This window comes from Theobroma umbraticum, unplaced genomic scaffold, assembly GCF_002168275.2.
Source record: "Theobroma umbraticum cultivar Fairchild unplaced genomic scaffold, ASM216827v3 scaffold_4.1, whole genome shotgun sequence".
Lineage (NCBI taxonomy): Eukaryota > Viridiplantae > Streptophyta > Magnoliopsida > Malvales > Malvaceae > Theobroma > Theobroma umbraticum.
The window spans coordinates 6704612-6720538 of record NW_018397258.1 but is presented as its reverse complement, the minus strand read 5'-3'; the positions used below and the strand labels follow the sequence as shown (position 1 = coordinate 6720538).

At 35.6% G+C, this 15927-nt stretch overlaps 2 protein-coding genes across 2 annotated transcripts; one reads left to right on the top strand and one right to left on the bottom strand.

Moving 5' to 3' along the window:
• The first annotated feature begins 5305 nt into the window (after nucleotides 1–5305).
• On the top strand, nucleotides 5306–6385 carry LOC110414040 (transcription repressor OFP16-like). The gene has a single exon (XM_021425098.2). The coding sequence runs from the start codon at nucleotides 5496–5498 to the stop codon at nucleotides 6261–6263; it is 768 nt and encodes a 255-aa protein (XP_021280773.2). The 5' UTR covers nucleotides 5306–5495; the 3' UTR covers nucleotides 6264–6385.
• A 3592-nt stretch (nucleotides 6386–9977) lies between these two features.
• On the bottom strand, nucleotides 9978–15921 carry LOC110414259 (increased DNA methylation 1-like). Its single transcript, XM_021425350.1, has 8 exons — nucleotides 15144–15921; nucleotides 14348–14483; nucleotides 14124–14206; nucleotides 13413–13651; nucleotides 12583–12669; nucleotides 11957–12056; nucleotides 11019–11595; nucleotides 9978–10955 (listed from the first exon to the last, which is right to left on the bottom strand). Exons 1-8 carry the CDS (start codon nucleotides 15858–15860, stop codon nucleotides 10276–10278), a joined length of 2619 nt encoding a protein of 872 aa, XP_021281025.1. The 5' UTR covers nucleotides 15861–15921; the 3' UTR covers nucleotides 9978–10275.
• Nucleotides 15922–15927: the final 6 nt, after the last annotated feature.

Here is a 15927-nt window from a genome sequence, read left to right as displayed (position 1 = left end):
AAAATAGTGAAACTCTTCCATAACTGTGGTGCGCTGGACCATGTGCTCCGATCAGTACTTAAAAATTACTCTTAGAGATTAATTTTATTTCAATATTTTTTTTATTTTAAAGAATTTTCAGAATTTGTAATTCTACATTTGATAAATAAAACTGTTATTTACCTCTGAATTTTCAATTTTATTTTCAAAAAGATCTGATGTAAAAATGTTAAGGGGGTAATTGGTCACCGGAAATGAAGTGGTCCTACCAAAACCATAAAAAAAGTTAAAAGTGGTTTGATGTTGACTTCTTGCAAGGTCGAGAACTGAATTGGGTTGGCCCAAGAAAACGACGTTAAATGGAAAATGTCCAGGGAAAAGAAGGGTTGGTCCCAAATAGAGGCTGGAGTTCATTTAGTTCTGCTAGGCTTAAGGCCCGATAAGTCTTCATTATGGGCCCTGCTCAAGTACTTCTCTGTATAGTATGCGCACTGACTTGACGTCAATAATAAGAGATTAAGAGTGACATTAATTATTTGTTTTTCCCTGTAAATGCTTGGTTGATCATTTAATCAGAAATAATTTTGTTAACTTGCCCAATGACTTCAACTTGCTTGTGCTTCCTCTATAAGGAAGATGATCTTCCCGAATAGTAGTATAACTCTATTAAAATAAAAAAGTTTAAATTTTGGTTGGTTTCCATAGAATCTTGTCTTAAACCCCTAATCTTATTTTGCATTTAGCACATTGTGAAGTGTAAATAATTTGTAATCATTGCCTAATGCCTATTATTTATACATTGAGTAAGGTTCGTCATGAAAATGAAATAAAAATTATTAGAAACAGACGGTGAGCACTGAGCAGGTAAATTTAACTATTCATTCTTGAAGCAGATCATAAGATTTACCTTTAGCTCCTATCATGGGCGGTCAAATTCAGGAGTATTATGCAACTCCCCAAACCCTTTTCGTAGTGCTGCGCTCAAGTATTTGTGGAATAGTCCGAGAACAGAAAAAAAGAAAACAGTCCATGAAATTGTTTAGTGAGGTGACAACTCTCTGGCATGATGTGTACGTGGAACATGAAAAAGGTAAAAAAGTGATTTAGGGTTGATATTATATATCACAGGCCAAAAGGGTACGTTGTTATGGTCCCGTTAACACATAGATCAGTCTTGTTCTTGTAGAAAAAGCGACAAATCATGTTGTTTGATGAGGATTCGGTTCAATTTTTAAGATTTTTCAACTAGTCGTAATCTTTACAGAACCATCAAAATTTCCCAAATTTCAACTTTCTTTCTTTTTTTTTTTGTTTGTTGGTTCTCCCCATTTTTGTAAGTGCATGCAATCTCCCATTGGGAATCAAACGCCGCCCATACCATCAACGAACCAGGCAAGGACAAGGCGCAAATAATTAATGTGTCATAAACTTGATTTGATAAAATATACTAGTATATCCAATAATTTTGCAGAACCTGACTGGTTGCAGCACAAAACAGGCGGGGGAGTTTCACTGACTAAACACGTTTGGTTGGCTAATGGGCAGAGATCCCCAACCAGGACAATTCCTACAGCTCATCTCTAAGATCTGAACCTGATGAGGATGCTCTCTGAATTGGCACTGCCACAGATAGTCTCCTCGGGCTTCCTTACAGTTGTTAACTAATCACTGTATGGCACACATGAGAAAGAAGGTCTTCCCTGTATTTCTTTATAGGTCAATAATTAGTCATGTTGTATTTCTTGCATAGTACATAACAAAATGATATCGAACTGACCACTTGACGGTTGGCTGAGTCAAGCGAGCAAAGAGAACAAGTCCCTGCGACCACCGTATTGTTGTGATCAGGCGTGGGTTGTGGCTTTGAAACTACTGATAGTGGAAAAGGTTATATTATTTCTCAAGTTGACTGTGTCATGCTAAATGCAAGTGAGAGATATTTGAGGGAGACAAATTCTAACTGAATAAATGAACAACATCCTGTTGTCCTAATCAGTTGCCAATTTACTGATCAATTTTGATTTGTGAAAATGATTTACTTGAAAAATGTTGATCTATTTTGATTGACAGATTCAAAATAAGTTTTCCTTCTCTTACATATGATTAATGTTATTACTTCTGTATATTTTCATGCCTTAATTTCTCTAACAAACAAACACCTAAAATGAAATAATTAAGGAGCCCTGGAGTAAACTTAGAAGGAATAGCAGGATATAACTGGCTAGTATAATCTATGGAGGAGGCCATTTTCGAGTTTCATTGAAATGTCGGGCAACTACGAAAACAAATAGTTGTCATCTGCTCAAACTGACGTTGATTTCTCGTGCTAACTTTTCTTATCTCGCAGTGGACAGTGGTCACACTGTTGCAATGTCCTTCTCTGAATGCTACAGCAAGGCAACACACTGCTTCAGCTTTCCCAAAGATATGGTGCAAGTGATTGTGGTTAAAATAAATAGATATAAGCTCATGGTATCACAAAAAGTCAGACGCTTCTTCTAACAAGTAAAAATCACAAGTATATTCAAATCAAACAAACTTACATAGATATTAGAAATTCATATAAAGTGGGATACTATTTGAAATAAATTAAAGTTCAAAACCTTTGCCTTACAATTGAAACAATACACATAAATCAATTCTCGGGTACTACCAATTATAAGCTTTTATGCTTATTAATTACTAATTATGTAGGTGTCTTCTTGATCGTGACCTAGGGGCTAGGGGTAGGCAACCTGAATTAGAAGCGGAGATTAGATATATATATATATAGATATTGGCATCACAATGGATGATGCTTACCGTTAACTGAACGGTGGTTGGAGTCCTTGGACACAAAAAGAAGCAAAAGGTTAGTTGGATTGGTCGACCTCGGTGCTCCCCACCATGTGCTAGCTTAGGTCGTTTTAACTTTGGTTGGACCATCCTAGTTGCCTACCTGACCTCTCCCTTCCTCTTAGAAAGGCCAGATTACCGAATATCTAATGGGAAAAAATAATGGGGTACGTAGCAAGCATTCTTCCAGAGATCTTCAACGTGACATGAACCTGTTTAATTTGTCCCCAATTTTCTCAAATGATATACGCTATAGCTTTCACTCCTCAAACCTGACATAGTGAAATTGGCATCTATAATTAGCAGGATTGGTGGGGACAGAGAGAGAGATGTATCAATCTACAGGTACTATATGGTAATATGAAATTGATTATCCCAAAAATAAATGCTTCTGTTGCGAAAAATTACCAAAATCATCCTAGACTGCGACCTACCGTAACACTCAACAATGCAAGTCGTGGGACCCAAAACATGACAGGTCTTGTGGGAGAAATCTTGTACAAAGTGATAAGATAATCATAGCCATTGGATCCATCGCTTTCTTATGTGCTAATCAGAGGACAGTGCTCCGATGACGACCACTCCCACACCCGAACGTATTAATGTTTGGTGAAATTAAATAATTTCTAAATACTTTAATTTTCTTTCTTTAAAGTGATGCACAGAATCACAAAAATGCCTCTGCGGATGCTCCCACCATCGTTTGCATGTGCACCTTACGTATAACACAAATTTAACGTTTTATTTATTTTATTTATATAAAGGAAAATGAAAACAAACTCAGCTTTACGCGAACGTACTGTAGGATAAAAAGTAATTCAACGTGCGTTGACGTGCTTATTCGAGAGTGAAAGAGTAGTTTGATTTGTTTGTCCTTTCTTTAATACTGCGTTTACAGACTTTGATTTGGGTTGAAGCGTCATTACGGTCTTTTTGCAGCTGCCTATTGCCGTTGAATCTAATTTTCTATTTTAAATAGCTTTAGATACAACAAAATCAGTTAGTTAAACTCTTTTCCCTTTCGAATAAAGAAAAAAGAAAGATGATTAAACTAACATTTTTTATTAGTGTTAGGGTTGCATTAACTGCACTTTGTTTTTCTGTTCTTTGAAATTTTGTTCCAAACTAAAAGCATATTAGTAGTAAAAGGTTTTGTTAGATATAGCAGATGACCATATAATTATTGAAAAACGATTGTTGAGAAGAAAATATTGTATCATGTGTTGTATATGAAAAAGTACCAATTAAAATTTTAAAAAAATTACGTTATAATATTTAGTTTAGAAGTAATGAAAATGTATTGTTAATTTGCCTAATTATCTTTGTGATGAATATATAAACTTTAGTAAATTTATATTTTTTTATATAAATTTTTTAAGTTTCCAAAGAATGTTATTTTTTTGTTACTGAACTTCTTTGACTAATGATCTATTGTTTTTACCTTTTTTTAAATATATGTAACAAATGCTTTTAGTAATATTAGTGGTAGTAATATTTTATTTTTATAATCAATTTCCTCTTAATTGGTAGTGGTAATAATTATGTATCCAAATAATTAAAAAATATATATTATAAGCATGACTGGTACAGCTAGGACAAAATTAGAAAGACATAATTAATAACTTTCTCGAAGTTTGTTCGTATAAGTTGTTGATAGGTGAGTTTATATTGAATATTGATGGTAGTTCAAAAAATAATTTTCAGAATGCAGTTAGGGGAGGTGAATTAAGAGATCATTTAGGTACATTTATTTTTAGTTTTTCTGAAAATTTTGGATCCAATAATTCATTAAAGGTGGAATTATTGACCTTACACAAAGGCTTAATTTTATGTCAACAATTTAATATCTATTGAGATGGATGCATTGGTAGTGATTCAAATGATTCAAAAAAGGACTAGGGGGTCTCAGGATATACTATACTTACTAGCTTCTATCAAGAGGTGTTTGAATCAATTTTTTTTATAAAATTTAGCATATTTATTATTAAAGTAATCAAGTTGTAAATTATTTATCTAACCGTGGTTACTCGCATTCGAATTTAAATGTATTCTCTCAAGTACAAAGTGAAAACGAGGTATGATCAAATCAAATAAGTTTAATTTATCATATGTTAAGATTAAATAAATATAACGAAGTAGTACTCTTAATTTATTGTTTTTTTATTTTCTTAGATTCATGTAAACCAATGTTATTACTCATCATTTGCATGCATTAAAATACAAAGCAAGTATTAACTTGTATAGGTTTACTGTTTTTGATATCTCATGTAATTTTGGAAGTACGGTTCTGTATTTTATTTTATTTTATTAATAAATTTAAACAAGATAACTTATCTTGCAAAAATTAGATATCTTACAAAAATTTCTAATTTCAAAAAAAATTCTCAAAGCAATGGAAAAGTCACATTCCTTCTGTTTTTAATAAAAATCACATTCTATTTTATACTAAGCATGAAAGCCACTCAATTACATTTCTGAAAATATAATCCAGATTTGTAATGGCAAACGCCGCCTCAACCGTTTGTAATTGACAGATTTCATTATCCAGAACTTATGAGAACTTCGCCGTCAATTAACGTTAGTGGACTTCTCTCTCCCTTGAACATGGTTTATAAACTTAAGTTGGAGCCTTGTGAACTTCAGTTTCCATCTCTCTCCCTCATCACAACTTGTCGGAAATTATGCCTAGCACCCTGGGAAAAAACCTCAGTCTCTGCTTCACCAAGATCAAATTCCCACCAAGTATTTCCCATTCGTCCTCTTCCCCGCTAACCCCAGATGATAACGGCCGTCCATTTCCCTCCACCGCCACCACATCATCACTCCTCTTCAAAAGCTACAACTCCCTCTATGACAGCACCTTTGACTACTCAACCTCCAAATCTTTAACCCACTCGTCCTCCCTCTCCTCCAAGCCCGAATCTGACTCCGACTCTGAGCCCGACTTCGCCACGGTTTTTGCTTCACATCGCTTCTTTTTCACTTCTCCAGGCAGCTCCAACTCCATCATTGAATCAACACCATCATCAATCACCACAACTCCGGAGTCATCAGATACCCTATTAGCCAGTAGTTCCAGTCCCATCAACAACGCAAATCAATCTTCAAACGACGGCCGCTCTGATGAACCAAGGAACGTACATAGCTCTGGTACCATAGTTAAAGATAGTGTAGCTGTCCCAACCGTCTCTCCAAACCCATACATGGATTTCAGGAGATCCATGCAGGAGATGGTGGAGGCACGTGACTTAATTGACGTCAAGGCCAACTGGGACTACTTGCATGAGCTTCTCTTGTGTTACCTTGCATTGAATCCCAAAAGTACACATAAGTTTATTATAGGAGCATTTGCTGATCTTCTTGTTAGTCTCATGGCGGCGGAGGGTGACAGCAACGACGGAGACGTTACTGAGATTACCGGCGGTAGGATTCCAGGGCAGTGCATGTAAAATGTGTAATGTTTAGCAATATATATTGGGCCGCCAATCAGATGTTGATTATCTAATCTTCTTATATTTAATCTAGTAATATATACATGTGGGGAACAAAAAATGGTCCCCTTTTTGTCTTCTATACTTCTACAATTATTATCACCTTATCTTCTACGCTGTCTTCCTTTGGTCCTTGTTTAAAGCATTGCAATTTATCTGCTGATCGATTTAGTTAGATTAAATGTTCCTATTTATTTTTAGGGTTTTATTTGCTCAGTAACAAAGAATTTTGGTGTTGGTTTAGGGAAAATTAACATTGGAATTAAATTCTAGTCAGACATATAATGTCAGGAAATTAGTGACTTTTTTGCATTATGGTAGAACATGTAAAGCGGTTGCTAGGGCATGAAAGACGCTTGTCTTTGTTTGCATTGAAACAAATTTGAGAAATGGCTGTCTCTCCCTCATCAATAGACTTCTTTTCAAACTTTCAATTTGATCTTCTTTCTTTCTCGTATTTTTCTTCTTTATTTAGAATTTAGGAACGGATTAATTAGTTGAAAAATAACAAAGAAAATAACAGACGAGAATGTTCATAAAATTGTCAAAGCAAATAAATAACCATAATAATTGAAGAATAAGAGTTAAAAGGAAAGAAAAAAGATAAAGTTATCAATCTTGCAATATTATTTATTTAATTATTCCAATTTCATTTCCATCCCTAATTTTCTTGCTCACTTAACTTCTGCTAGCATCCTTTATTATTATTTTATAACACTATAGTACTCTATAAAATTTAGAAATGCCTTTTTTGTCTTTTATATGCACGCCCCATCGTTTCTTTCGAGTTAAGTGAGAACAATTACGATTAAACAATGCTGAAATTCCATGTGAGCTTGGAATCAGCAACGTCGGTCATAAATGGATAGCGATGGTTGTAGAATTACTTCAATCGGAGCGATTAAAGAAGAGCTAAATTTAGGGGCAGAGTCCTTGTCTTTTACCAAGTGTGGTTGAGATGAAGCCAAAAATTGCATCATTAAACAAGTTCCGGGCGACCCTCCCCTTTTAATCTGCATATCATGGGGAAGAATCCTTACATGCAGACAATTGGAATCAGTAAAAAATTATCACCAAACAGACAGGACCAGGGAATCTTGAATTTGTCCCTTCTTTTTTTCTTTTTCTATTCCCTTTTTCCTTTCCCCTCTTGTAAAGCACATGAGAATAAGCTACGTGCAAGATTCAGCGAAATGTGTAGATGATGACTTGTCCTATTGCAACTCTGATTTATTTATGTTTCAAGCAAGTGCTGAATAATTGTCTACATGATTGATGAATATGGAACGCTGCTGCATTACCGAACATTGGTCCATCTTGCAGCTAAGAGTAGAGTTTGAACTAATGAGCACATGTTTATGTCTTGTGACCGGAGGGATTGGAAAGTCTTGGGAGTTGAGCTATACATGGTAATTTTTTTTAGTTATCTAACACATACATAGTGAACAATGCTTTAAATAGTACATTAATCAAGATCTCTGTCCACGCGAATTTTTTGTCGAAAATAAGAATAATTTTTTTTTAGGATAAATAATGATTTAATTAATAGATGTAGAAGTATAAACTCCTAAAATGCTTTAAAATGAATGAATAATCTTTTGAATTTTTTCTTCAACGAATCCACTGCAACAGTCTTGATGACTTGGGCTTGAACAAACGGAATTGATCTTCTTTCTTTGGTTGGATAAGATTGAAGAGTAATTTCATAAAAAATCTTGAAGCCTAATATCAATATTTTTCAAAATTCCTTCAATTCTTCTTTGAAACATTATATGTATTCCATGAGATCTTCCTCGACTTATGAGACTCTCTTCCCAAGTCAATTAAGGTAAACCTTTTCTTTGAACATTCTACATATTTGACTCCAAGATTCTATAAAATTAAAGGTGAGATTTACGTACTATGTTCATGTTTTTCTATAAGAGACTTGGAGAACTCTTTCAACTTTAGGTGATCATCCAATTTTGTTACTACGAAAGTTTCTACAAACTTCATAAAGTGCTCTCGTACATTCCCGATCTTGTCGTTGAATTGCCTGACTTGGAACTTTTGTAATCCTTAATTAAGGTGTGGTTTGGCAACTACACTAGTTGGATAGGACAACTTAAGGTCAAAACTTGAAAAAGTTTAAACTCTTATTTTTCTGGTCAAATAGCCTTTTGAGCTTCTCCTTTGTCACAAAGCTTTTAGTAGTGGTTAGTAGAGTTAGTGCAGTAGAGTCACCAAAACAAGTAGGTAATGTTAGGATTCCTGGCGGTCGTCGTGCACTTTCCATTGCCACTTTTCTCATTTGTGTTGCCAGAGGAAGGAGTGGTTTCATTAGTCATGCTTTTGCTACCATTAAGGTGTACAGTTTGAGCTCGAGAAGTTGTGTTAGTAAAGGATACAAACTGGGAGATTGTCTCATCATCCACTTATTGTTGTCCTCAAGGACTTGCATATCCTCTCTTGAGAAACTTAGATCATTTTCGATAAATCTTGGAGGTAGGTGGGAATGAGTGCATCTTGGTTACTAGTGGAATTTTACATCTTTTCCAATAATACAAAATTTTTATAAATGTTTTTACTTAATTTAAGCACTCTTCTCTAGTGAAATCACCAAAATATAATGAAATTCTTCTATAGTAAGGAGAGAGTAATATTTTGCTAAAAATAGTAGCAAAGAAAATCGAAACAGTTATTGAAGCGTTAAGTGTTGTAGTAGATAATAATGTATGAAATTTAAGAAAAGCATAAAGAAAGTATAGTGACATAGCAAGATAGAGAATCAACCGGAAAGAACTCAATAAGAAAGAGTATTTGGAAAGAACTTAAAGGAGTCTCTTGAGTTTCAAGTGCATCCTTGATAAATTGTCAAATCTCTATATATAGATCATGAAGGAGTGATTAGTTAAGAGCAATTGCCAAAAGAGCGTTAAATAGACATAATGAGGAGAAACACATTCCCTCGTTATGTCTAGTAGGGTAGTGGGCAGATGTTTAGGCACTTAATTAATGACACTTCGAAGTGTCACTTGTTTCAAGAAAAAGACTTTCTAATAATTTTTATATCTAAACAATCAAGTCAAATTTTATAAATATCCCAAAAATGAAAATAATTCATGAACCTTACTGCTGATCTCGAATTATTTCATTATTACCGTAGGCGACACAGCTACTCTACTCATTTGGTCTCTCTCATTGTTCTCTATGTAGCCATATGCTAGTAAAACAACTTCAATAACATCAAAGAGAAAGTATGTTGGAAGCCAATAGCAAACATTTACATGCTAAAGTTGCTCATTTTTAAGTACTCGCAGATCAAAGCAGTGCAGCGCGACACCCCCAAAATTCAACCCCAAAAACAATGATCAACATATGTGCATGAGGTTTACGTATTTACATTTGTAAAAGTTTGCTATGACGCAATATATTTATCCTTCCGAGCTAGTTTGTCAGTGCTACCAGTTTTCACATATTAATGAATCTCAATTGAAAACAATAACAAGACCACGTTCCTCAGTTTTTCTCAATGGGATATTAACTCAAGTTGCATGAAATTCTTTTCTTATTTGCTTCCATAAATTTGAGGAATAATCTTGCAAGTTTCTAGTTACAGACTAGATTTAGGTTAAAGGTTGTTACTGTGATGCATTTAATGTTGTAGAGGACAAAAGGCCAAAGAGAAGACTATTAGTATAGCTCAGTTGTTAAATTTTCCATTTACAAAGCGCATGGGAAGGTCAAAATATACAAAACCTCAATGGCGTTAAGCTATCCTAGAGAATACTATTGGCCTATAATGTACACGGCAAAAGAGACAAAAAAAACAGTATGAACCTAAATTTAGCCCTCGTCATAACCCCCGTCATAAAAAATTCTAAACTGATATCTTAATGGATGAAAATACCAAGCGCTTACAGAAGGCTAGCAACTTTGTCGTGGCTGCCATCAGAAAGACACCTGATTGAAACCGGAAATAGACAGGGTTTTAGCTAGCTTGGTTAGACAAAACTATAACCTCAGGTCCATGTGATTCACCCCCACCAGCCGCATAGTAAAGGGCCACTCCAGTACTAGAATTTGAGATGCAAAAAGATTCAGAATCACAGGATGCAGCATGAGGGGGATCAACCTGAGAACTGGATACAGGCTGCTGAGGAGATTGGGTAGGAGATTTAATATTCTTCTGAACCATACTAGTTAAATTATCTTCAGAGAAATCAGACTGTATTGCAGTTGATGTTTCTTTCCGATCACAGATGATGGTCAAGGCAACCTCAGAACCACCTGAGACAATCTCTGGGGAAATGTGCATGCAAAGCTGCAAGTTTTCTTTTTTGGAGGTATCATCACAAACCTCACAAGGAAGAGAATTTACATCATGTGGAACTGATACTTCTCCAGATGCACCAGGGCCAATCCTGTCATCCTGACAGGAAGAACTACTTTTACCGTCGCTAGATGAGGCATCATAATGGCCATTTGCAACATCTTGAGCACTTGGGAGAGCTGATGAAGAAGTTTGGTTAGCCACATCGTCGCCAATAGCATGGCAATTTTTCACTTCAGCCCGAAGGAACATCTTATCAAAATCAGAAACACATCCTACCACCTGCAATTTTGAATTTTCATGATGCTTGGTGTCCTTTGCATCCTCAGACATCCGACCTGTACCATTAAAACCATTAGTAACAACGCTCTGACCAGGAACCTTTGACATGTGAACAATACCTGCCACTTCATTTTCAGCAGGGACAATACCATCAGACTGATTGACAGAACCCTCATGCTTAGAATCAAGGTTCTGTTTGATAATGCTTTCATAAATTTTCACCTCAGATGGTATGGTTAATTTAGAGTCAAAATCCAGTTTCTGTTCTCCATATGCTGGAATGCATGAACAACCAGTAGCAGATTCTGGAAGATTGATGTTCTCACCCATTAAATCAGATGTATCTTTAAAGGTGCCATCAGAATACAGCAACATTAATTCAACAGCAGCAGCTTCACCGTTTCTCTCATCTGTTTGGGGTGCAGGACTCTCAGCAGAAACATTCAAATCAAACACAACTGAACACTTCTGTCCAGCTTTATTGGACGCATTATCCATCATCTGGTCATCTGTAACATGCATAAGCAATCGTTTCTCTAACATATCTACACCCGGGAATGCCAGCATATTCATGTTCCTCATCGTTTGCTTGCTTGCAGTTTCTAGTGGCTGGAAACCAAAGACAGAAGTCCATGTTTCCCTGAGTTCTGAGATTGCTGGTATGACCAATTTCTCAACATTCAGAGAGCTGAGAGCCTGAAATCCAGAAAATAAGGAAAAAAAAACAGATTATTAAGGTCAAGAATCTTGATGAAATACATTAAAAAAAAAAGCCATAGAGCTACCACTCTATTACTCTTCATACACGCTTATAAATCTTTGAATAAACACCTGTTGTCAATGAATTATTTCCAGTATGATTCTGTTACTCCTTTCAACATTCTTAAATACTACAATAAGTGAACCTCAGTGAATTTTGCAAGAACATCTACATGGCCTCTCTTAAGCCATGCCCAATTAAGCCAAAACAGTTCAAAATGTAAGCAATTTTCTAGTAGTATAATATAAGGCATACACATGTAGAAAGAAAACAAGGAGGAAATCGATTCAGACATACAGATTCAACTGCGCAAAGAAGCCGGCGGCACATCCCTTGACGCCTATAAGCATAACGGGTCCCAATGAAAGGCATCTCAGCTAACTGGTTTCCATGTATCCTATTAGCCCAAGTAAACAACTGTAATTGTTAGCATTTAGGCCAACACATGCACAGTTTGATTAATAGGCAGGATTTTCAGATTAAGATCAGCAAAACTACAAATAATCAACTAGGTACTACATGGGTAACGGTGAGCCATGTACCATTAATTGTATTTACAAATATAAAACAAAAACCTAATGCATTAAATCTTCAATCTGAGTATATTCACATATGGGTGGGCTAGTGGCATTTTGGATTGGGGGATAGATCAACACACAAGCTTCAAATGTAAAGACAAGCTAGAAATTAACAGCAGAGAAACAAAAGTATGGTGACCAAGAGTATTTTAAAACGGTAAGTTGGTACATTACCTGATGGATGCTATCCCATAATCATTCTTCAAATGTAAAGACATACAGGAAGTTTCCATGTTCATATAAAGTATTTCGACATATTCTATCTTAACATTCAGCAATAAACTAGGACAAGAGTAAAGCATTGATCAAAAGTGAGATGAGAAGAAGAACAGAAAATAAATTTACCTGATGGATGCTGCAGAGATAATTTCATCACCCTTTTCTAGAATTGCAGTGAAAAAACCTCTGTAGTTTAGCCTAGTGAAGTTTGACCTGAGAAAGAGAAAAAAAGAGATTAATAATTCACTTAAAACAGGAATGATTTGATTTATTCAATTTCAAAAACCACAGCAACAACAATTTATGCAGAAAAATCCAATATCACTTACAATAAAAATAGGCATTAGCTTGTCTTTCAGATATTACCATAGAAAAGAATAGTACCAATCAACTACAAGAAACTATCTGTTCTATGCCAATCTGTTTGATGTCTTTCAACAATTTCATATAGTTATGGTAACTCTTAATGTCTAAATGTCACATTAAGCCATCACTACACATGTTGACTGTTCTGCTTGTTTCTATCTACAGATTAATATCTGCTGTTCTTGTTCAGCTTTACATCTTCTTAATCTGCAGATCCAGGGCAAGGCTTACTAAAGTTGCACAAAATTCTGCTCTAACTTTTCTAAAATACGGCTCCAAAGCAGTAGTATAACTGCTATTCAACTGCATATGCTTCCTAAGACATATATCAAACTTTAAATTAAGGACTGATTGAAGAATGACAGCTTTGCATACATCTTTGTTGCCAAACTCAGAAGGAATTACAAAAATTTGAGTAAAAATTAAGGAGTGCATACAGCAGCAGGCACAATAATCAGCCCATACTTTCCAAATCATTTTCTTGCCATGGAAGAAATTCCAAAAGCCAGCCCTTTTTGAAGAATGTAAACAATTTAGTATTGAGTTTAATGTCTTTTAAAGTACACAGTGAACAGTTTAGGCGCACTTACCCAAAATTATAGACAATATTATGAATCAGATTGATCCCACTTCTGTGGTCAACAAGAGGCAAAAAGCACTCATCCATCACAGATAATGCAACAGCTAGCTTAGAATTTGATTCAACCTCCCGATATGCTTCATTGAGACAAACATCTGCACTGATATCAAAACGGTGAAGAAGAGTCCATGAGAAGCCCTCTGGCATTTGATGTTTAACCCCAATTAGCATCTGAAGTCTCTCAAACAACTGCAAAAACAGAAACTTCAAGATCAACTTCAAAACACAAAAAGCAGCAGACATTTGCCCCCTTCATTTCAAAAGGGAGGTGTTGTTCTGAAAATTTCCTTATTCAAGTCAAAGAAAAACTTGTATGCATGCGTGTAGCTCCCAAAGAGAGGCAGAGACCGGTTGAATGCACACAATAGGAGTATACGCCTCTCTTCCCACTCTTGCTAAATGCGGTGCACAACTTGGTATCAACATAGAGGATCAGTTTCAATGACTGAAAATTTTGTGCTAGATACAAAGTTACACTTCTAGTTATGACATAGACACAAAAACACTTACATTTGACAAGGTGAAAACCACAATCATTTCATACCAGCAAAAATAACTTAATTGATGCGATAAATGGCAATTACAACTTCATTTGCAAATCTAGCAAACAACTATAAATTCCCCACTGTAGAGTTACATCAATGGCCAACTAAAAATATACCTCCTTGCATTTCTTCCCACAAAAGGATGCACCACTAGACTCATCATCTAAAGCATCCATTGTCTGAATACATGGTTGATGATCTACAAAAATAAAAGATCCTTGTCAAATGAATAGCATATAATAGCAATAACAAGAGTGACAACAAAAAAAGTTAAAATATTGCCAAGGGCATCGACATATAAAAAACACAACTTGGAATTTAACAAAGACAAGACAAATACATTTTTCTTCACATAAATGGCATGTAAGTACTGCAGGATCTATCTCCTCATCTTTGTCCCTTTGTGATGCATTTCCAACCATCCCACAATATTTGCATGCACAGTAGACACAGTGCCAGTTACCTGACGGGAATGCCTGAGGCAAAGCAAAGAAATGAGAAAAAAGAATAGATTACTCACTATCAAGATTTAAAGGAAACTTAAAATCTACTTCTACATGTAACTGCAAAAAGGTAGATGTAAGCAGAATTTTCAGACACGGTTTTCCTTCCCGGCTAGTTTTGACAAATGATTTGTAACTGAGAAGAAAATTCAACAAAGAATTGCCTATCTAAAAGCATTCATCAAAGAATTCTGACCAGAAGTTTTAGTCAATGTTTCTTGCTCCCAAGTTTAGTAAATCTTTGCCCTACGTTATCAAGGCCCAGAGCAAAGCAGAGGAAAACAAAAGCATGAACCCAAAGATAAAGCCCAGTCAGAGTGTAGTAAACCAAAAGAATAACCAGTATTATAGCAGGATTTTGTGTTTGGCCATAAAGAATAAAGTGTTAAAATGAACATACACAAATTTATTCACATCTTTATGCACTCAATCTCCCATCATCAATTAGAGATCTTACGATGTCTACTACATAAGAATGACAATGTAAAACAAAATTGTTAAGCCTTTTACTTTTCTTCCATGTGCTCCAGAACGAAAATGACACCACAGAGAAATCAAAGGTGGGAAAGGGAAGAAGGTCTAGATTCCATATGCATCAGCAAGTAATAAAGCCATATAGCAACAAATATTTACTTTAATATCTAAGCAGCTTTGATGGAATGTTGACGGGCAACTATCACAACAGATCAAGTCACCGCCATCCCCACAGATACCACAAGTATCATCATTTGGGTCTTCACCACCAAAATCTACATAATGGAAGCCCTTACAATTAGACTGCTGCTGTTTGTTCCATGCATCTAACAAGCATTGCAGGAGGGGAGTTCCGGTTTCTAAACATATATTCAGAAAAGGCTGATGGAGTTTGCTCCCTGCATGAGTCTCAAATTCTGCAACAGTGAAGACAACACTACAACAGTTGCACTGGATGCCATCCCTTGTTATCCTACCAGACTTACCCTCACGAGTTGTACGTGTTCTTCTTTGGATCAAATATTCCACCTTCCCATCCTGTGGCACAGTACCCAAATCAATCATCCAAGCAAGCACAGTTCGCTTTCCATCATATAGTACATAGCCATCATTGTCAGATTCAGCTCCATCCATTGAGTTGCGGACCAACAAAGCATACTGACCTTTTTTTTGTGTCTGCTGAAACTTACTCTTCTTGCCTGATGCTTGTGTTGCCTTTTGTAATGTACCATCTAAATTATCCTCTACATGAAGCAAAAATTTCTCTTCCAGCAGCTTCTGCTTTTTCTTTCTCTTTAAATGCTCCTTGTCCCCATTGCCCTTCCATTTATTTTTTCGTTTATACATTTTCTTTTCAACTTTTCCATCATCCAACATATCATCATCTTCCAATTTTGGCTTCTTTTTGCCTAGCCTTTTCTTCCGAACTACTCTCGTTAGGATG